The sequence below is a fragment of the Tetrao urogallus genome (assembly GCF_951394365.1).
Source record: "Tetrao urogallus genome assembly, chromosome: 14".
Taxonomy (NCBI): Eukaryota; Metazoa; Chordata; class Aves; order Galliformes; family Phasianidae; genus Tetrao; species Tetrao urogallus.
The window spans coordinates 7,702,389-7,724,151 of NC_136827.1; the positions used below are offsets into that span (position 1 = coordinate 7,702,389).

Genomic DNA, 21,763 nt, shown 5'->3' on the forward strand with positions numbered 1-21,763 from the left:
CCTGACGCTCCATTCAGCTCCCTCAGGTCCTGAGCTGTCACCAATGAGGCGCCTGCACCTCCACTTCCTCTGAGTAGCGACAGATTTGGGAAGTCATGTGTGAACCTCACACACCAGGCAAACTACAACTTACTGAAAAAAAAATCTGTTTTTCAGTTAATCAACTGCACTGCAGTTTGCTTTTTTTTTTTTTTTTTTTTTGAGAAAGTAAGCTTAAGGTGGTGTATCCTCTATTCAGGCCTTCTCTCTCAGTTGCACTCAATTTGTGTAACGTGAACATTTCCTTTCTTCAGAAATCATTGCAAATATGGGTCCCAGGCGGAAAAATGTGAAACCATGCTCGGTGAACAGAGAAGGTTCTGAGTCTACCAAAGCTGATGAGCCAAAAGATTACATGAACCAGCTCTCCCATGAAGTGCTTTGCCACATCTTTAGGTGAGTAGCTTTTCAGAAATCAAGTTTATTGTTTATTATTATATTGTTTTCTGTTTTGTTTTCTAATCTCACCTCCATTAATACTTGTGTCACAAACTGCTCAGAAAGTATTGAGGTACAATGTGTGAAGAGTTGGATAAAAACTGAATTTGAAAGGGTCAGGGATCAGTCTTTCAGTTGCAGAATTCATTCAGACACTTTGAAAGTTAACTTGTGAATGTGATGAATAGTATAATAAGTGAGAAACAACAACAAAAAGGGTGATTTAATTTTGTTCACAAGCATGTGATGACAAGTGCTTAAAGATTGATTTCAGTGCAGAAATATGTATCTCAGGTGTTACATAGCTGATAGGCTTTGATTGAAATTGTATCTGCTTCACAGTGCCTACAAAGGGGAACTTGGATGAGTATATTACCTCACCTACAACAGCCATCCTCCAAGGTGATCACCCTGCCAATTATACTGGAAAGATAGCATTTTTTGTGACAAGTTCTCTGAAAACAATAGCTCCCACAAGATATTTGCAGTTTGAACGTGATAGTATGTACCAGAAACTGAAAATAGCTTTGGTTAAACTGTGAAAAAATTATTGTGGCTAATGGTTTGGTTGACAGTATTAGTTAGAGAGCTAAAACACGTCCCTGCTTTAGTATTCAATTTGTACCTCAAATAGCCTGTATTTAGTATCAAAAATTGGTCTTTCTTTCTCTGTAGCCAAATCTCACACTCTAACAGAGTGCTGTCTGAAAATTCTGTTTGAGTTAATGTTATTAGGTGTTAGAAATGTATGAATTCATGTAGCCATCCTTGAGATGTTCTTTATTTTGGAAGAAGCTGAAGGAATTCACATTTGATAAATCAGAGGGGTGTTTTTTCCTCTCCCAAAGGTACCTTCCCTTGCAGGATATCATGTGCATGGAATGCCTGTCCCGGAAGCTGAAGGAAGCAGTCACTCTTTATCTGCGAGTAGTGAAGGTTGTGGATTTATGTGCAGGCCGTTGGTGGGAATACATGCCCACTGGTGAGTAGTGCACTCACTCAAGATCTGGCATTAAAGTGGTGTTGAGCAAAACTGGCTGTGCATGCTGTCCTGTTATTTATACTGACATGTACAGGGTGAAATTTCAAAAGCAGTAACAGGAGCTAGGCTTTGGATTCTTTTTGTCCGATTGTGAGGTCTGGGTGGCTTCCTCAAGTTTGTGTGTATATACATGTATGTTGGATGCTACTGTAGCTGAAATGGGGATTCTCTGTAGCAGTTTATAAATACAATCTGTCTTTGTCTGGTTATTGTAAGGGAATTAAACCAAGGGTTAATCCAAGAAGAGTCTCTTTGCATGCAGGCAGGAAAAAATACAATGGAATGAGAGAGCAACTCATCTGCCACCACTTTACAATGTAAGAATAAATAAATTTTGATGTCACACGTCAAGCTATCTTCAGATCAATAGATAAGTTTGGCAACTTAGGTCACCCCTGTGAGTGTTAGAATTTTGGTTGAAGTTTGTTGGGGGTGAGAGCTAAAATAAGTGAATTCTAAAACTTAGAGAATCTGCAGTTAGATGCATTAGGACTGATATCAAGTATGTGATTGCACCTAACCTAAGACAGATGTAAATAGAGATAATTTACAGCTTTAAAATCCCTCTCATATGTTTTCTTATGTTAGAATAAAATAATCCTTTGCTTTAAAAAAATTGTTTCATGTTTTGGGGAGTTATGAGCTGTGGTGAATAGTGACAGATACAGACAACTGATCTGGTTGGGTGTTGTTGAGCCATAAGTTGGTAAGTGGGATTCCAGAAAAGATAGAGGCACAGAGTCTGTCTGCAGATGTCCATCATCTGAAATGGGTGAAAGCATAGTTAGCCCTATAGCTATGCAAACACACAGGAATCTCCTTCAGGAGACTTAGTAAGCCTGCAGAATTCAAGGCAGAAACATGTAGATCACAATTTCTATAATCTGGAAGCAGATGATAAGCTATTGCTTCACTGAGTACATCTTTTGACATTAGAACTTACACTGCCATATAAAAAGGACAACACGTTTGGCTTTCCCTTTACAGCTGGGTGTCTGCTGTTACACAAATACCAAATCTGTTGTTGTCATCTTAGGTTTCACTGATTCCAGTTTCCTAACGCTGCTGAGGAAGATGCCAGACATTGAACAACTTTATGGTCTTCATCCCAGGTATCTTGAAAGACGCAGAGTTCGTGGCCATGAAGCTTTCAGCATTCCTGGAGTTCTAGAGGCTTTGCAGGCCTGTCCAAATCTGTTGGTGAGTGGTTAGATTCAAGAGAGAGATTCTTTCAACAGCTGAGATAATTCTTGTTAACCAAACAGAAAAACGTGGCTTACAGGATTTTGCATTCATATTTACTGAGTTTATACTGAAATCTGGCTGTACAACATAGCATTTAATTGTGACCATATATACAAGTGAACAGTGCTTACAAGTACTTTGTTTAGTTGCGCCAGTGGGAATCACAGGTGATGCTAAGTACAGCTAAGAGTTTAAACTGTGTTTCCTCTTGCTTTTAAAAAGACAAGTCGCACTGCAAATGTCCAGTAAAATGACACTGCATTATATTTGGTGTGTTACTGAGAAATTTACATGGCTAGTAAGCATATTGTTGCTTAAACTTATTGCTTGCTGTTATTGCTTATGCTTATTGTTGCTTAAGCATTTACTTTACTTCTGTTTTTTTTTTTTTTTTCCAGGGCGTTGAGACCTCCCATTTAGAGCTGGTGGAAGCTATCTGGACATACATGCCACAAGTTCATATTTTAGGGAAGTTTCGTAATCGTAACGGTGCTTTTCCAATCCCTCCTGAGAACAAGCTGAAAATTCCTATAGGAGCTAAAATTCAGACTTTGCACTTAGTAGGTGAGTGCTTAGTGGTGATGTGTATTGCCTTAATCACAGGTGAATTTAAAGTCTTTTAAAGTCTACTCTCAAACTCTTACTCAAACTCTGAGACACTGTCATTATTGTGAAGAGAGGAAACTTGATTTTGTTGAATTTTTTAAGATATCTGTTGCAATACATATAATAGCAGGAAGGGAAAGTCTTAAACTGTATTCACAAACTGAGGTGAAGGACTTGTGCTGAAAATGTGTACAGCTTTTATCGCACTTCATGTGACAAAGAAAATGCTTCATTTTTATAGTCAGAGTATTAACCTGAAGAAATTTATCCTGGAGTTTATACTTTAAAATGCCTTTTTAAAAGTGGTTCCTGAATTGAACTTTCATTTTGTTTATGTATTATTAGGAGTGAATGTCCCTGAGATTCCTTGTATCCCAATGCTGAGGCACCTTTATTTGAAGTGGGTGAGACTCACTAAACCACAGCCTTTTAAGGATTTCCTTTGTATCAGCTTACGCACTTTTGTAATGAGAAATTGTGCAGGTAAGAGGGATTCATCTGTGGTTTTAGCACATTGCAAATCTAATAATTGTGTTAAAGCTGCATAGCTATCAACTGCAAATGGAAATCTGAGAGGAGTTGTTTTATTTAAGGTGTTGTGTAGGAATATCTTTCTCCCTGTTATTTGATGCTGTGTAATTCTGTTGACATCTTTGAATTATTTAATATGATATTTTGTTTAATTTTGTTACGTGAGCAAGCTTTTACCAACATTGATCTGTTCTGTGTAGGACCCACAAATTCTCTGAAGTATGTTCCCCTAGTGACAGGCCTGGCTTCTGCCCGAAATCTGGAGCATCTGGAACTGGTCCGTGTTCCATTTCTTGGAGGACTTATTCAGCACGTGGTAGAAGATAGCTGGAGATCAGGTATGAAGCTTCTCTTGTACTTTAAATAAATAGACTTTTAAAAAATTATGGATGTATTTGGTTAATTCTCTTGTCACATCAACACTGGTAGAAGCGTAGAAGGCTTAAGGTTGTGTGATGAAATGATGTTTTTTTGTCAGGTGGTTTTAGGAATTTGCACACTATAGTTCTGGGAGCTTGCAAGAATGCACTTGAAGTGGATCTTGGCTACCTCATCATAACTGCTGCACGAAGGTATGGCCCTTCAGAGCTTTCTTTTTCCTCTTTTTTCAAAATAAGTGTCTTAGTAATAAAGTTCAAGAATGTGAAGAAGCAGAGCAACATTCAAAAGTTTAAGGAATGAGTACTTGTATTCTTTGGCTAAAATAACTGGAGTTCTTTATGTGTCTGAATCATGTTGTGTCTGGAAAGTGCTGTGCTGTTTAGTCTGGCTACTCTGGTGCTTCCTGTAACTGCAAAAAATTGCCATAAAGATACAAAAATTCTCTTAATCCTACCATTGGTGAGATATTTTCTTTGTGCTACCGGAGTGCATCTTCTTGAGTAGTTTCTGTGACAGCTGTTTGGGAATGCCTCATAATATGAATAATTCTTGATTGCATTCAGGTTGCATGAAGTGCGGATCCAGCCTTCCTTGACCAAAGATGGTGTTTTTTCTGCTTTGAAGATGGCTGAACTGGAATTTCCACAGTTTGAAACTCTTCATCTAGGATATGTTGATGAGTTTTTACTACAGTGTATGGCATTTTTAATATACATAAATTATTTGATAGATACAAGGATTAAAAGAGTTGATGTCAATGTTCAGTCAGTGTCTAAGAGTGATCATAAAGAATTTTATTTACCCTTAATAAGGCTGCTGATCTCATACAACAAAATGCTTGTTTGTTTTTTCACTTCTTGAAATGCTCATTGAAGTTAGAAAGTCTCAGCTTTATTCAGCTGAAGTGATTGTTTGATCCACTTTGCAATTTAGACTGAAATAGGGAATTAGAACATCGTGCTATGAAAGGCAGTTTTCTAAAGTTTACCACTATTTCTACTGTCTTTTCTATAGGTAAAATGACAAATGGGGACTTGGTGAAGTATGGTTTGGCTGATGTGGTTGAAAATCCAGGAATTATTACAGATATTGGTATGAAAGCTGTAAATGAGGTTTTTTCTTGCATCAAGTATCTGGTCATTTACAACTGCCCACATCTACATAACCCAAATAATTGGATCACAGGTATTGCACGCTTTCTGAAATTTTAGAAATATTGTGTGAATAGCTCACATTTTTATGAGCAATTCATGCTAAATCTTAACTTTTAAGAAATAAGATCCTCTTAGTAAGAAGCAAAATAATGAGGTACTAGGTGGAAAAAAAAAAGTGTTGAAATGTAAATGTGTGAACGATTCTTTGACTCCATGCATAGTTTCTGTATACAAATGTGAAAGTGTTTGCACTGCTAGGCAAGAGAGAGTACAGTATTTTAACATACAAAATGGCAATATGATCTACTTTTTATGTGTGTATCTTAAGAATGCATATTTTTGTTTTAACCTTCTTGAATGCACATCCTTGCAGGTCTTGTGGTGGGAAGATAGTTAAATCCTGTGGCCCTCTGGATTTTATGTATATTTCATCTGCTGAAGTACTAGGGAGAAAGTGAGAAACAGATTAGGGTTCTTTTCAATATCAGTACTGATGTGCTGTGAATTAGAAATGAAGATACAAATTTATTTTGTGCAATCATTGAATAATAACCATAAGATAATAAAATGACTTGTGACATTACTCACAGGAACTGTACACAGGATAATACAATGTAACTAAAGTGAACATCCACAGAATTAACGTTTTGCTCTTCTTTGCAATTCAAAGGATGGTACGACATGAAAACCCCATAAAGAGTGATTTTAGAACAGATTTTTTTTATCCTCATACTACTGCTTATTCTGTTTTATCGTAAGTACGATAGGTGATGCATGGTTTGGAACCAGAATGTTGCTGGTAACAGTCAGATGGGATACCAAACTCTAACCAAACTGCCTACTCTAAAATCTGGAAAGACGACAGTGAGAAATAAATGAGATAGGAGTTCTTAAGGAAATAGATCTCTTCTCTTCTGCAGATCATTCAAGATGGACCCGGTTGGTTGACCTCACGTTGGTGCGATGCCACGCGATAAAGCTGGATTCGTTCAGTCAGTTCATTGAGTTACTGCCAAGCTTAGAATTTATTTCTCTGGACCAGATGTTCCGTGAGCCTCCTAAGGTGTGTATTTTGGGGAATTAATTTGCTTTTTATTTTTGCCTGCTCATTTGAAATACAGTGAACTCTAGCAGTTAGGCATGCTTCTAAAAGTTTTAGTAATTAAATTGAAAAGCTTGGTGAGCGAATTACTTAGGTTTGCAGTTGCTGTTATTATGGTTTGTTAGGGAGAGTGGTGCTGCTTTTGCAGAGAAAACAGTGACATTTATGATACCATATGATCATGTGACCAGAAAACGTGATCCTTGATAGGTAGTTCTATCTTGAGGCTATTGTGTTCCAGGAAGACTGTATAGCCTGCTCATTGTATTGATGTAAATCATATGACATATTTCAGTAAGTTAAGATTTTATTGTTTATAGAGTTTCCTTTCATTAGGATCCTTACAGAGAAAGGAAAGTTTTCTGGATTGCCATACTTAAGATAGACCTTTGCAGTGTATAACATAAGGAAATATTAGGAACAATTTACTAGCTCTTCTTATAGATATTAGTCTCTGTATACTGTCAGAATGCTTTTTTTCATAGCAGTAGGGTACATTACAGAGGTAATCTGTCAATGTTTTCAAAGCTTTAGAGTTGTTCTTTGCTTTTAGGGCTGTGCTCGTGTGGGCTTAAGTGCAGGCACAGGAATCGGTGTCTCATCTGCCCTAGTCAGCAATCAGAACTCTAACAATGACAATGACAACAACAATAATCACCAAAATAACAACAATCCCAACATCCACCACAACAACCATCAACATCCAAATGACCAAAATGAGGAGAATGAGCTGCGGCAGGATGGGCAAGCTGAAGGGCAGCAGATTGCAGCTGAGGGTAATCTCTGATCTTTGTGAACTCTGCTGGGTAGTCAGTATGCTTGTATTGCTACTTCCCTAGAGTCATAGAGAACATATATATTGAAAACCCTTACAATTCCTGGTGTGTAACTGTAATTTTTTAACCTTTTCTTAGTGCTGTCTGCACGTCGCTGATACCTCTGATAAAAGCCATCTCCCTGTTGTATATACAAACTGATGCAGGGACATTAAAAATCAATGACTTGAGACAGTACTGATGTTAGCAGTGTAAAACTTCAGTGTGATACTCATTCATGGATGGAGGTGTGAGGTGTTTTCTAGGCTTCTCTGGTCAGGGCTTAGTAGTGTGTCACAGTGTCCGATAGTATATTTTTAAGCTTTACCAGTGAAGACAGATGTCATTTCAAGGAATGAAGATGTGAATTCTGATTACACTACTCATTGCAATGTTAGAAGACTTTTGAAGAGTGGAAAATCTGGGAGAAGTAAACCTCAAAAACTGAAACTAAAAAAAATAAAAAAATAAAAAAAAGACTAGGACTTTAGCTAGAAAACGTAGAACAAGTTGCTGTGGGCTCTTTTAAGTAGAACAGGTCTTTACAGGACTTCAGTGTGCAAATTAAATTTGAGACTCTGTGAAGAAATCAAGGCAATTGTTATGTATTTCTTGGTGACTGACTGGCTAGGTGTTGATTGAATTCCTCTCCATGGGTTTTGTTACTTTTATTTCCTTCTTTTAACTGTACCTCAATCTTCTCAGCACTAAATGAGATGGAGGAGGTGGCACCAGAAGAAGGGATGGCTGCTGGACAGGGCCACAATGATGTCCCTGCTCACAGCCAGGCTGTTGTTCCTATGGAGGTTGATGAAGAGCAAGCAGGTAACTATGCTTTTGGTAAGAAACTGCCTTTTGGTATCACCTCTCAAAGTGTTAAGTACTTCAGTGTAAGTTTGGTTATTAATTTTTTTTTCCAGGTGAAATATCTGGTACATTTGAAATTATGTTGCTAGCACAGCTTATCTCTGTGAAGAAATTTAGTCTATTTTAAAGTCTGTATTACAATTTCCAATTTTCTTCTGCCTTTGTTATTAGGTAACTAATAATACACATTTATACTCAAGGTTGGTAATTCATGCTTCTTTTAATGATGGAGCCACAGAATGAGTGATGAAGTTGAATGAGATGGCTAAATTGAACTAAATTCATCTCTCGTAATTTTTTTCAAGGAGTTCTAAAAGTTCTTCAGACTTTTAATCCACTCTTCTCTTATTTTTACTTGAACTGTTGTGGTTCTTCTGTTTTCAGGACCAAGTGGCATTCAACCTGTTGTAAAAGCAGCACCTATTACTGTACATGATTCAGACAGCGAGGATGAGGAAGAAAGCATGGGAACAAGAGCCTGCATCACTAACAACATTGCACAGAATTACTCAGATGGAGAAGAGAAAACCAGAGATCCAGTGGAAACTAAAGAACCTTCAGGTGTGGAACAGCTGGGTGAGGGCTGGACAGTGTTCTGCAAAATTTGTTCTTCAGTTTTTCAGTCTTGTTTACAGCTTTGTAAAAGGCATGCATGTTTGTTTGCCTCCTCCACTTTTCTTCCTTATTATAAGTAAAGAATAGAGAGGCAAGGACATCTCTCTATGAGCTCTGATCATGTAGTTGTTGTACAGATGCAAATCAGAAGTATAGTGCTGCACTGCTCAGCAGGCAGAAACCTGCCACTCTTTATTTGCAAGTGTGTGTAATTTAGCATGTCTGTGAAGCCAAATTTGCAGTTGTTTTGTACTTATGATTCCCCTGCCAAAGCATTGCTCCTGGTTTAAAAATAAAAAAAAAGTGACAGTTGTGGCCATCTTTTGGTTCATACAGGACCTGTGGAATTGTCCTGGGGGGAGGGGATGCTTCCAGGTGAAGTTCAGTTTGATAGGAACTTTAGAATTCTCAGGGTTACGTTTAGTACTCTGTGTTCACCACTTCTCAACAGTGCTCATGATTACTGTGTGTATGTGTATGTATATAATTAGTATACGTGTTATTAAGAGTCAGAGGTTCTTTGTGGTAGTGTGGCAACTATAGAGAGATGCAGAAAAGGGCATTCCCTCCCTTGCAGAATTTACAGCTATAATATGTGCAGCTGTGGCAGTAATTCTGAGTCCTGTGTCTGATACTGTGTGACATGCTGTCTTTCCAGCAGCACAGATGACTTACTATTTCCTGTAGTTTTTATTCTAAGTGAAGTGGTTTCATATGTATGCAAGAAAGGAGGAAGTCAAAGTCAAATTATAAGTAGTTGACAGTTGAAGTGCATGTGGTATTAAGACTTGATGAGTTTTTAGCTAACCAATTAGCATGGAAGTCCTGTACTGTGAAAGACTGAGAAATGTACTGGTCTGATACTGATTTGGTTTCTGTAAGACCTAGGAAGAATCAAAGCTGCAATGAAACAAGTATCTTCTTGTAGCCATCATACTCCTTACACCTAATCTCTCTCCTCATTTTAGCACATTTCCATGAGGCTGTATAGGGCTATTGTTACAATGTAGACGTCGGTTCCCTTTGGGGAGTTGAAATGATCTGTATTAGAAAGCAAGAAGCGTTTAGCGGCAATTGGATTGAACTTCTGCAGAGCCAGTAATATTCTGGGGGGCCTAGTTTAGTGTAATTAGCTGAGAGAAATAAGTTAGTAGACTTTTAGGTTCTCCTTGTGATTTTGTACACTATTCACTGTGTTTCTTTGTTCATCTGTAAACTGAAATATCTAGAACCTACCTACACTGTGTTTTGTGCCTAGGAGGGGACCTAAAGATAGCTGTTGAAAACAAACTTTTGTCATATCTACATTATTATTTAATTCCTCAGATTTATTCCTTATATTTAAGAAAAGAGAAACCTATAATTAAAAAACATATAATTTTTTTCATATTTTTGTGGTTATGCCTTTTTAACCAACTGGTTAGCTGGTTTGTCAAAATATTAACCCTTCTGGCAAATACGTGTCATATTTACTGACAGGCACACCAGCACACCACTACAGAAATAGCTGAAAGACTTTATAGAAACTGAACAACTGCTCAAATTAGTGTTAATTCACGTAACATCTGAAGGAGTTGTGAACAGCATAATGGTCATGACAGGATTTGTTATTGTCCTCTAGGCTACATTCTGTTTTAAGAAGCCTAAAAGAGTAGCCAGCACTCAGTATTTATTTGAACTGTGTATTTGGTTGTCTCATTGTTTTCTGATATTTAACTTACAGTGAGTGGTAAAGGCAAGACACCCTTGCGGAAGAGATGCAGTGCCAGCCAAGTGGGCCAGGCAAAGCAGTTCCATATGGAGGAAAGCAGCTGTGAGAAAGGTTGTCAAGTAACAAGTGAGCAGATTAAAGCAGACATGAAAGCAGCAAGTGACATGCCTGAAAGGAACAAAGGCAAAGATTCTTACCCGAGTTGTGGTAATGCAACAGGATCAACAGGATCATCCAGCTCCTGCAGTGCTATTTCTCCTAGCCCTGACTGTGCACAGACAGCTAGTAGCCACTGTGCTGGCACCAGCCTAACAGCTGCAGATGAATCCAGGCAGTGTGTCTGCTCACCTTGTAAAAGTGAAGGTTCCAGTGAGAGAGAGACTGAGGAGACCTCTGTTTGTTCCAGGTGTTCCTGCTACAAGCCACAGGACACGCAGCGGAGGACTAGTGGGTGTTGTGATGGGGAATGCCCATCCACCAGTGGTGCCTGCAGGAGTGGACGGAGCAGCACTGGGTCAGATTTTGCACTTAGGACTCTGCCGAACTGTGGGTCTCCTCGAGAGGCAAGTGGTGAGAGGACTAGTGGGAGTGCCTGTGGGCCTGCCAGTGGGGAGGAGAGCGTGGGCTCACAGCAGAAAACCTGTGAGATGCAGTATAAAGAAGAATATCCTCGCCGGCCACTGACAAGAGCTAGAAGCAAGCTGTCACATGTCCCTCTGGTGTCAGAGTCAGGTATGGCCTATATACAGTGTTCATTTCTGAGTAAACTACTGTCCTGCCATGAGAAAGTGTTGAACAAGAGCAACACCCACAGGTAATACTGAAGTGAAGCATGAAACATACTGAATAACAACTTTAAGTGGTTTTCAGAGTTTCAGAACAACTGACTTCACTGGCTTAGCTGGGTAAAATAACAGGTTCCTCTTTAAAGAATGCCATTGTTGTTTTTCTCCATGCGAGTATTTCTGTATGTTATCCATTCCTACAAAACAGCATTTCATTTATTCATTTGAAAACCAAATGCAACTCCTTTTGACAGCATCTCTCTTCCTGTGAAGGTTGTCATTTATTGAAACTTAAGACTGCCTCCTCTGTTAAAATTCTCTCTTTAAAAGGAAGACGACAGCAGGTATGCTCAGATCTCAAAAAGAAGGCAAGAGTTAATAACTGATACTTTATCAAACAATAACAAAAGCCAAGATTAGGATTGAGATGTAATAGTGTACAAGCTTGTGCACCTGCATGTTGGACTTCATTTCCAAGTGTGTAAGGCATGACAATCAAAAGTGTTGAAAACTGTCTTTTATTAAACTAGTTCACTTTTCACATAATATAAAGCATATGAATAAAACAACAACAAAAAAGTCCTGAGGGGCTGAAATGAAGTTGGAAACGTTGGGAGAAGAATAAATGCAAGAGGTGAACTTGCTATTTCTTCTGAATTTACATGCTTGCCAAACTAATAATCCTAGTTTGGCATAGCAGAGTTTGTAATTACCTCATATACTCAGCATTCTTTGCTGAGAATACGTGGCAATAAAAATGAAACTGAGAAATGTAGCATGCTGGTTCCAGGCCCGTACATGATGGAGGTAGAAAGGATTGATAGCAGATTCATATCTCTGGTAACATGGAATAATTCAAACACAGCGAGTCCTTATGTTTTTCCAGTTTAACTTAGTGTTCCTAACTGTGAACAAAACCTAAATCATGTAGGAAATCGTTCCATGGCTGAAAGCATCTCAGAAGAAGTGATCTTATTTTTACATTTAATATTTTTTCTACCTTGCTCCATTATGACTAATCTGCATTATTTAATTAAAAGACAGCATTTCCTCTCTATCTTCATAAGTCAGTGAGATCTTAATATTATTTTGCTGTAGAGTTTGAATTGTTTTCCTATAAATAACCTGGGAATGTGCAGTAAAAGTCACTGCTTTCCTCTATTCTGGAATAAATGAAACTGATTTTCAGATTCTGTAACAAACCTATATTTGGTAGTTAAAAGTTTTCTTTCCTTTTTTTTTTTCTTTTTTTTTTTTTTAATTACTTAAACAGTGGAATGAGTTGAACATCAAAGCCAGTGAAATGTAGAAAGCATTATGACCAGTAACGACCACTGGCTGAAATATGGTGTGTAATAGTGATTTTTACCTCAGTAAAAATGCAAGCCACAACTTTTCCTGTAATAAATCTTTTCATTTTGACATGTGTTAGTTCTCATTCGTGGTGAAGCAAGCTTTTCATGAGCTTAAAAATGTTGTGTTGAACCTTCTGTAAGGCCGTGGGCTGTATCTTGAGCAATGCAGCACAGAATTGGAGAGCTGTGTTGTAGATAGCGAAATGCTTCCTGTCTGTAAATGCTGTGGGAACTGTTAAAAAGTAACAAACAACAAAAGCAAATCAAGCAACCCTCAACTAAAACATGGGAATGATCGTTCATTTTTCATGATCATTCGTTCATGAACTACTTAACATCAGATCTTTCAGCCTCTGGCTCCCCTAAAGGATTAGGCAGAATTCTGCAGCTCATAAGCCCGCCGAGTATCACTTGTAATTGATAGTTCTCGTGTACTGGAAGCTGATGATGTTACATATGTTAATAATGATCTCTTATTGTTAACAGTGATATAGAATAGTTAGTATTTTCTAATATTCTGCACGTTTATCTTGATTATAAATCTTTGTAAGCATGCCATCTGTTTTACAAAGGAAAAAAGTTAAAGGGGGATTCACTTTAGTAAAATAATTGATACTTTTGATCTGTTAATCGTAGAAAATTAATTATTATATTTGTTCTTTTCAAAGCTTTGTATTTTAAATCAAGAAGGAATTTGATACAACTGATGCATTTTAATAGAGTATGAAGCAGTTTGGGGACCTCAGAGTATTTTATACCTGGGCATTGTTTGCAATGTCAGGAAAAACTCTGAAAGTTATAAAGAACCAACTTTCAGGTAGTTTGAGGTTATTTCTACTACTTAAAACAGTAAAGGTGTTTTGTTTCCTGGATTTGTTAAGAGCATTGTTTGCTGCACAGAACCAAGTGTAACTTAACAAACTGCCGTCTGTTCTTTTCTTGGCTCGTTGTCCCTGATTTTGGACCAGTAGGTTAAGGATTCCTGTGTTTTCATCTGTAAACAGCACCCCTACCTACTCCAGTCCCCAGATTATTCTACACAAATGATTCAGAGCAACAAATTTGAAAGTCTGTTTCCTAGTATCACAGAATGACCTGGGTTGAAAAGGACCACAGTGATCATCTAGTTTCAAGCCCCCTGCTATGTGCAGGGTCACCAACAAGGCTGCCCAGAGCCATATCCAGCCTGGCCTTGAATGCCTCAAGGAATGGGGCACCCACAGCCTCCTTGGGAAACCTGTTCCAGTGCTTCACCATCCTCTGTGTGGAAAAACTTCCTCCTAATATCTAACCTAAACCTCCCCTGTCTTAGTTAAAACCATTCCCTCTTGTCTTATCACTATCAACCCACTTAAACAGTTGTCTCCCCTCCTGCTTATATGCTCCCTTCAAGTACTGGAAGTGTTTTGGTGCAAAGAAAAGGTGCATAGTTTTTTTCAGGACAGACAGGTATTTTGATCTAGCTGTATAAAAAAAAGTATGTATTCTTCCTGGATATTTTCACCTAGAAAATGCCTCTGTTCTCTTGAGATGTAAACAGAGGAAAACTTGTTCTGGTTCTCTGCTTTCAGAAGTGACCAAACCAAGGCCAAGGCAAACCACGAAGCGGAAAAGGACTGCTGACAAGTCCACAAGCACAAGTGACCCAGTTATTGAGGATGATCATGTTCAAGTAAGATGTTTTTCCTCACTCACTACAAGTTTTTATCAGTTGGGGGTGCTCACGAACAACAATACAGTAGCGTAGACTTGTCTTTCTTTTAGGACTAGATGTTGTTCTCTGTGGTCCTGTCTGTATGTAGGAAAATTCTGTTTTGGGTGCAGTGATACTTGGGCTGGCTTGAGAAGAGCAAAGTAAATGCTAAAGCTAAAATTGAAGCTACTGAGATGCTCACAGCTACAGTGCTGCATAAAGTCCTGCCTTCCCATACTGTCCGTGATGTGCAAGGGGAAATTTTCTTCTCTGACATTTGATTTTTTAAATGACACCATAGGCTACTGCTGTTAAAAGAAACATGGTGTATGTAATTAACTCTAGAAATACCAGCTCAATTGTAATGTTGCAAGCTGGGGGTTTTCTTACTAGGTAAATAACTGATAGGTGGTAGATTATCTGATAGAAATTGTGTTTTCTGATGAGAATATTTTTTTCTTTTTTTTTTTTTTTATCCTGTGAAGTTATTCTTTTGCATTCTGTGATGTTGCTAGTCAGCAGAAAGTCTTTTTTTTTTCTGCCATTAAGTGACTAGTCATCTCAAATGCCTGTGAACCCAAGTTGTAACATTTTGATTAGTATCTCCTTAGTATCTTTGTGTATCTGGCAGTAGCAGCTTATTTGATTTGATTTGATTTGATTTGATTTGACCTGTTATGGATTTGTTCGTTTGTTTTCAACAGGTACTGACTTTGAAATCCAAAAATCTTGTTGGAATCACTTTGACCAATTGTGGAATAACAGATTTGGTACTGAAAGACTGCCCCAAAATGATGTTCATACATGGTGTGTAGCTGATGTTATGCCTGTCTCCTCCATCTAGAATCATTAGACGTTTCTGAAGGAAGCCAAGTTAATCCGTTGCTGCTTTGCTACAAGTCAAACTGATATTTAGAATTATTGCATCTCAATTTGAATGTTCTTTTCCTTACAAACTGTAACAGATTTAATAAAGATTAGTATCAGAAAATCAACACTTGAAATTACATGACAGTTACAAAGACAGAGATACTTATTGAAGAAAGCAATAACACGACAATTGGAAGCTGATGAAATGATTTTAAAGCACCTTGTTGTTTCTCTCATTTCTTCCTGCTTCCACGTATTAGTTAGCTGACATGATGATGTCTTCCTTCTTGTCATGATAAAAATCTATTTTAAATTATGGCACTTAAGATGCATTAGATTCGCATTCCAGGTTGTATGACTAGTCCTGCAGTGAAGCGTTGTGTCATCTGTTGTTTTCTCTAACATGGACACAAGCACCGTGTTTTCTTCTGAGATGAAGTATCTTTGTTTAACAGAGAAGGAGGAAATTATTTCTTCATTTATTCCAGAATACTTCTTAAAACATAAATTAACTTTTAAGTAGAGTTTGATGACATGAGCATGATTACTAGAAAGGAAATAGCTTTCTTTTACCCTGCAATGCGCTGTATTGGATCTGATTTATAAGTTGTTGGATTTCAGTTGTGGGGATACACAGAAAGTTTCAGGGGGCTTTGTAAAAAGAAACAAAGGAGGAGGGAAGGGTACTAGATTGAATTTGACATGGACTTTAATAAAAGTTTGATCAGAACATGGAAGAAATTAACAGATGCTGTATTTCTTCAATATACTTAAGTTGCCAGATATCCAAATTACTTCAGTAATTGTTACTTACGTTATTTGTTTGCCTTCTTTTGAAACAGTCTGCTTTGAAGATCTCTGAAAGGAGAAAGCCTTTTCAGTAGTTTATTTCTTGTTTTCTTTTGATTCTTTTAATAATTTCATTTGCTTGTTTATAGCTACAAGGTGCCGGGTATTGAAACACTTAAAAGTAGAAAATGCACCAGTTGTGAATCGGTTTGACTACGCCCAGTGCAAGAAGTTAAACATGGATCAGGTCCTAGATCAGATTCTCAGGATGCCACCAGAAAGAAACCGTATCATTTACCTTCGTCCAATGCAGCAGGTATCCAACCAATTTCTCTTGTTTAATCACAGACAGAGCTGAAGTTCTTTACCTGTATTCTTTCTCTTCTCTTGGCTTCATTTGTTTTTCAATTAATAAAAGAAATGTGGATGCTACAATAACTTGTTTATTAAAACTGTGTCCCATCAAGGCTTTTATTGCAGATTCTGGAACTTGGATGATACTGAATTTTAAGACTTAATGTTAATATCTCCAATAGTCATTGCATTACAAAATATTAAAAAAATCATGATGCATTGAATTAATTCCCAACTGAATAACTAAAGGTAACTTTAAGAACCTAGATGCTACTAACACAGCTTGTAGTTACATATAAGCAGAAGCATGACATAGGTGTAGGTATCTGAAATCTTTTACTGATGTCCTGTTAGCAATTAATGTTTTGAATACTGCTGTAAAGCTGAAAGCTGAATCCTCTTTTGGTACTGAACAATGTTAGAATAAAGTTTTGATGCTGGCGGCCATCTTTTTCTCCCTCAGATTACTCATAGGAGAACAAAGCACTGGCATTAGTGATTTGTTGATATCATTTCGACAAGCAAATAATAGAGCTTGATCTAGAATCCAGACTAATTTTTGACTTGCACTCAAGCCAGGATGTTCCGTGTTATACAGTGGTGCTCCTGCTTTCATGCAACGTAATGCAAGTTTGTGGGTCAGATTTCCTGACCAACAAGGGAAGGTTGATTTGGTATCAAAGCCAGCTTTCTTTGAGTCTTAGATCTTAAAGGAGAGTAGTAATACTATTGAAAACAACTGGACCAAAGACAATTCTGAGCAAGTGAATGTAGTTCAGACTGTTACATAGTTTTGTGAGGGATACATATACACTGGAGTTGGAAAAACTCATTAGAAAATACCATATCCCACCACATTCCTTAAGAATTTGTCACTGGCAAAGCTGTACTAGGAAAGTTTAACTCGTGTATTGCATTATGTATGATGTTGAAATTTCATTTAATTGTCCCCCAGAGTGTGGGAGATTTTATAGATGTCTGCTCTTGACTCTAAAATCGCATTCCTTTGTATCTCTTTGTTACAAGTCTTTATTTGCCTGCTTTCACAGGTGGACACACTGACTCTTGAACAGAAGATATTTAGTGGCCCCTATCCCTACCATATTTGCATAATTCATGAGTTCAGTAACCCGCCCAACGTCCGCAACAAGGTGCGCATTCGGAGCTGGATGGACACGATAGCAAATATTAACCAGTGAGTACTTGTCCTGCAGTGGCTTTGTGGAAAATACAGTCAGTCCTGATTCAAAGCTGCAGTTAGCTGTAGGCTTGTAGTATTCAGTTGCAACATTAAAAAAAAAACCAAAAAAAAACAACAAAACACCTTAGTTTGCTGGCTGGTGAAGTTTGAATTCTGTACAATGTATTGATATAATATCAGTGTTAAGATAGATCTAACAAAAAACTTAGATTAAATAAAACTGGTCATATGAAAAATACTGTAGAATTCTCTAGTTCCATTCCATGCAGTAGTAACGCAATTTAACACTGAAGGAGTCAGGGTGGTTGAGAGAGATTTTCAAATGGGAAACCAAATTTTGTCTTTTAAAAAAGAGAGAAGACTGATTTCCTTCAAGAAATAACATTTCTGGAGAAGATGATGTACAGTCAATTTCACTTTGTTACTGAGGAGCAGAAATTCCCAGCAGCAGGCAATTGTATATAATGGCTTTTGTCCACATACTTTAAGTCTGTGTTTCTGTTGTCCAGGTTTGTCACTAAAATGGTTAAAAGAACAAATGTATTTTTGAATGCTTGTTTAGATGCAATTATGATGGGTTGTTTTTTGCAGATAGAAGCTATGTGTAAAAGTTACCTTAACTCAGTGATCTAAACAAGACGTATTCTCCATAGTTACTCAAAAGTGAAGGAACTTCATACTGTTTTTATGTGAAGGTCTTAGAGGAGCATTTCTATGGATTCAGGCTCATTAAAGTAAAGGTTATGCAGTAAGATTTCCCATTTGGTTCTTCTTCCTCCTCCCTTCACATTTCCAAGCAATACTGGCTGTAATCTTTTCATCCATCTCTCTAGAGAGCTTATTAAATATGAGTTCTTCCCTGAAGCAACACGAACTGAAGAAGACCTGAAGAAATACACTAAGTACCCTTGGGGACGAGATATTTACACTCTAGAAGGTGTGTGTCTGTAGAGACCTGAAAGTTGATGCTCTTTCTCTTGCTCAGATAAGTAACTTTGATTGCATCACGTTGTAAGAGACATTAATAATCATTGTTGTGAAGGAAGTGTTGGACCTTTAGCACAGAGTGGAGAAGTTTATGTTGAGAAGATGTTTCTGCATTGAGAGTGCTGATGCTACAGGCGTGCTGCTGTCTCCCTTGTATCTTCATCCTGTCTGTCTTCTAGGCATTGTGGATGGTGCCCCTTACTCCATGATTACTGACTTCCCATGGTTGAGGTCACTGAGGACAGCAGAGCCAAACAGCTACGCCAGATATGACTTTGAGGATGATGAGAGAAGTGAGCAGTCTTTTGTTGAAAGCTTCAAAGAACTTTAATTTGTTGCTTGGTCCAAATCTGACAGTGTGTTCCTTTTTTGTTGTTGTTGTTTATTTTTGTTTTCTAATTCTTATCCTACTTTTGTAGGCTATAAATAACCACTTGTAAAAGTGTTGAGAGCTGGACAAGAAGGGGGACTGACAGTATAGTAGTGCAAGAGTGGATTGAGCAGCTTGGAGACTCCTAGTTATGACAAATCAGAAAAGCAGTGTAATGTTTAGCCTGAAAACATGATGAGTGTGTCATACCCAGAAGAATTAACTCAACCAATGTTCAGTGGGCAGCATCAATAATGTGGGCAGTCTCAGCAGAATAAGTTCTGTACAGTGGTGTTTCAGAGTTTGAACAAGCAGCAAAACAAAGAAGGGTAATATTTTAGCTGGAGTGAATGCACTTAAATGTACACAAAACTAATGTTGTGATGTGTAGATCTAGCAATTCAAGTTCTCAGGAATTTCCTGGTGTTAGTAGTCAGAGCTCAGCTTCAGTCATGCTTCTGGCTTGGTGTTTTGAATTGTAAAGGTAGGCTAAAGAAAGTCCAACAGAGAGAGGAGTGAGATTCACAAAGCATTGGGAGAAATAAGGAAAGAACTTGACTTGAAAACGCTGGAACAGAGAAGATGTAGGTTAGAGTTTAGGATAAAGTAAGGCTCTTTCTGTTTAGGAGCTTGTCTTGTGAAATATTACAGGAGACACTTCCTAGGGCTTCAAATAAGAAGCTTGTTCAGTAGCAGGGATAAATACGTTCTTTTACTACTTAACTAGGAAAATCTTGGAATTTCCTTCTTTAGAAGTGTTCTTAACTGCCGTGGTTTCAGATGTAAGTATCTAGCTCTGTTTCAAAGAGGATGAGCCTCAAGAGGATGAGTCATGGCTATACATTTCTGTAATATTTTTTAAAACTGATTCATAAACTCTATGATTGCAGTTCAGTACGCAGTCTGAAATGTCAAAAAATGATATGTATTCGTTTAAAAGGTGTAGTTAGCATAAATAGGGTGTTAAAGCCATAAAAAAGGCAGTTGCTTCATCCTTAATTACTCTTGTTTATACAACATTTAAGTGATTGATGAAACAGGGATCCGGAAAGCATGTCAGGTAAGTCTCAGGAGGAAGGCTTTGTTGTGCTTTCAGGTTCCCTTCACCCACAGGCACAGAGACTTAGTGTATACTGAATGAGGATTAGAGCTATTGAGCAGTTTAAATGAGGGGAGGGGAAGGCAAAATGAATCTATGAATTCCATAACAGGAAGGATTACGGTTTTCACTCTTACGCTTTCCCCAGCTACTATTTACGCACCCCGGAGGAAAGGACAGCTGTCTGCAGACATCTGTATGGAAACAATAGGAGAGGAGATCTCTGAACTGCGCCAGATGAAGAAGGGCGTATTCCAGCGTGTGGTGGCTATCTTCATCCACTACTGCGACGTCAACGGCGAGCCGGTCGAGGATGATTACATCTGAGCGGATCCCCTGTCATCTCCTGTAGGTTCTGCTTGGCTCTGCCCGCCATGGGAGCAGGTGGATTCGTTCTGAATGCAAAGCGGTTTTTTGAAACACACACTTTGCAGTTGCTCTTACTCTGCTTGGAAAGAGTATGTAGTAAATGTATAATGAAAAGTAAAAATTGTATACTAAGGTTTGTACATAGGTGAAACAAAAGAAAAAACTTCCTAATACTGAGACTTTATTTCATATGTTTATACAATTTAATTTAAATTCCATTTTAATGAAGGCCAATGATTAGGAACAGGGAAGAATATTTGAATTTTTCAGCCCATATAATTCACTGCAGTTTTTTTTTTCTTTTAAACAAAATCCCATTTGCTGTGTTCAAAAGAGTCATCACAGTCTCTTTTAATCTGTGCCTTTTTCTTGAGCATTTAAGAGTCCAGTCTGAGTAAACCTGTTGAGCACAACTTTTGTGTCTTGTGTGCATTTTTCAAAGGAAGAGAATTGTGGTTGTGGGAAAGAAGGCCAAAAGCTGAAGAAAGTAGCAAAATTGGTGATCTGAGGTAATTCCTAGAGTTCATAAAAAACAGTTTGGAAGAAAGATATTTAGCGCTGTGCAAGATAAATTCTATACATTTTGTACTTGTAGATTTCATTTTATTAGTGTATCGACTCTTGTGATATGCAGAATAAGCTAGTCATGTTTGGCTTCATTCTCACACGTAAATCTGTGCTTATTAACAAGCTGAAATGGGAATTTTCTTTAGGCAGGCAGGAAAAGGGATACGTAATTATTGTCAGGGCTGCAACTATGAAAAACACATAAGTCATCTGACTCAGTGAGCTTTTGGGCTGATTCATGCTCATGAATGCAGATTTTCCATACAGTCAGTACATACTGCTGTGCTTTGCCCCTGAATAGTTGTTTTCATTGTATTAGAAAATACCTCTCCTTCCCACAGTTTTCAGAGATGTTTTGTGTACATCCAGAATTTGCTACAAGTCCTGTATATGGGTGTTGCTCACTGTACACCCCACTGAAGTCCTTATGATAGAGATTGGATGTTTTTGGGCATATGTCAGGAATATCAAGCTGGAACTAACATATATAGGAATCTCAGTTCTTCCCTGCACTGACAAATACTGCTTTTTTGTTGTTTTCTAGTAATATAGCGTAGCAATACTCTATACTTAATTTCAAATTAAAATTGATTACCTTTCTGTCCATGAGTAACTCCACACACACAGCAATACCATACAAAAATGCACAAGTTAGTATTAACCTAGCTGGTTTGTATGCTATGACTGAAGTTCCTGTGGAAGTGGGAGACTTGTTAAAATCCAGCATACTGTGACACGTATTTGTGTGCATACATAGCTGCAACTGCACAGTTGCACC

The 21,763-nt window shown here is 37.9% G+C and overlaps 1 protein-coding gene across 1 annotated transcript; it reads left to right on the forward strand.

The window, feature by feature from the left end:
- Positions 1-307: 307 nt before the first annotated feature.
- On the forward strand, positions 308-20,376 carry FBXO38 (F-box protein 38; the record flags this gene model as incomplete). Its single annotated transcript, XM_079542208.1, has 21 exons — positions 308-435; positions 1,326-1,459; positions 2,556-2,719; positions 3,163-3,328; positions 3,716-3,853; positions 4,102-4,239; positions 4,380-4,473; positions 4,846-4,976; positions 5,297-5,467; positions 6,357-6,499; positions 7,092-7,314; positions 8,059-8,178; positions 8,605-8,781; positions 10,559-11,278; positions 14,258-14,358; positions 15,084-15,186; positions 16,188-16,354; positions 17,442-17,587; positions 18,427-18,530; positions 18,760-18,873; positions 20,198-20,376. 21 exons carry the CDS (start codon positions 308-310, stop codon positions 20,374-20,376), a joined length of 3,561 nt encoding a protein of 1,186 aa, XP_079398334.1.
- Positions 20,377-21,763: the final 1,387 nt, after the last annotated feature.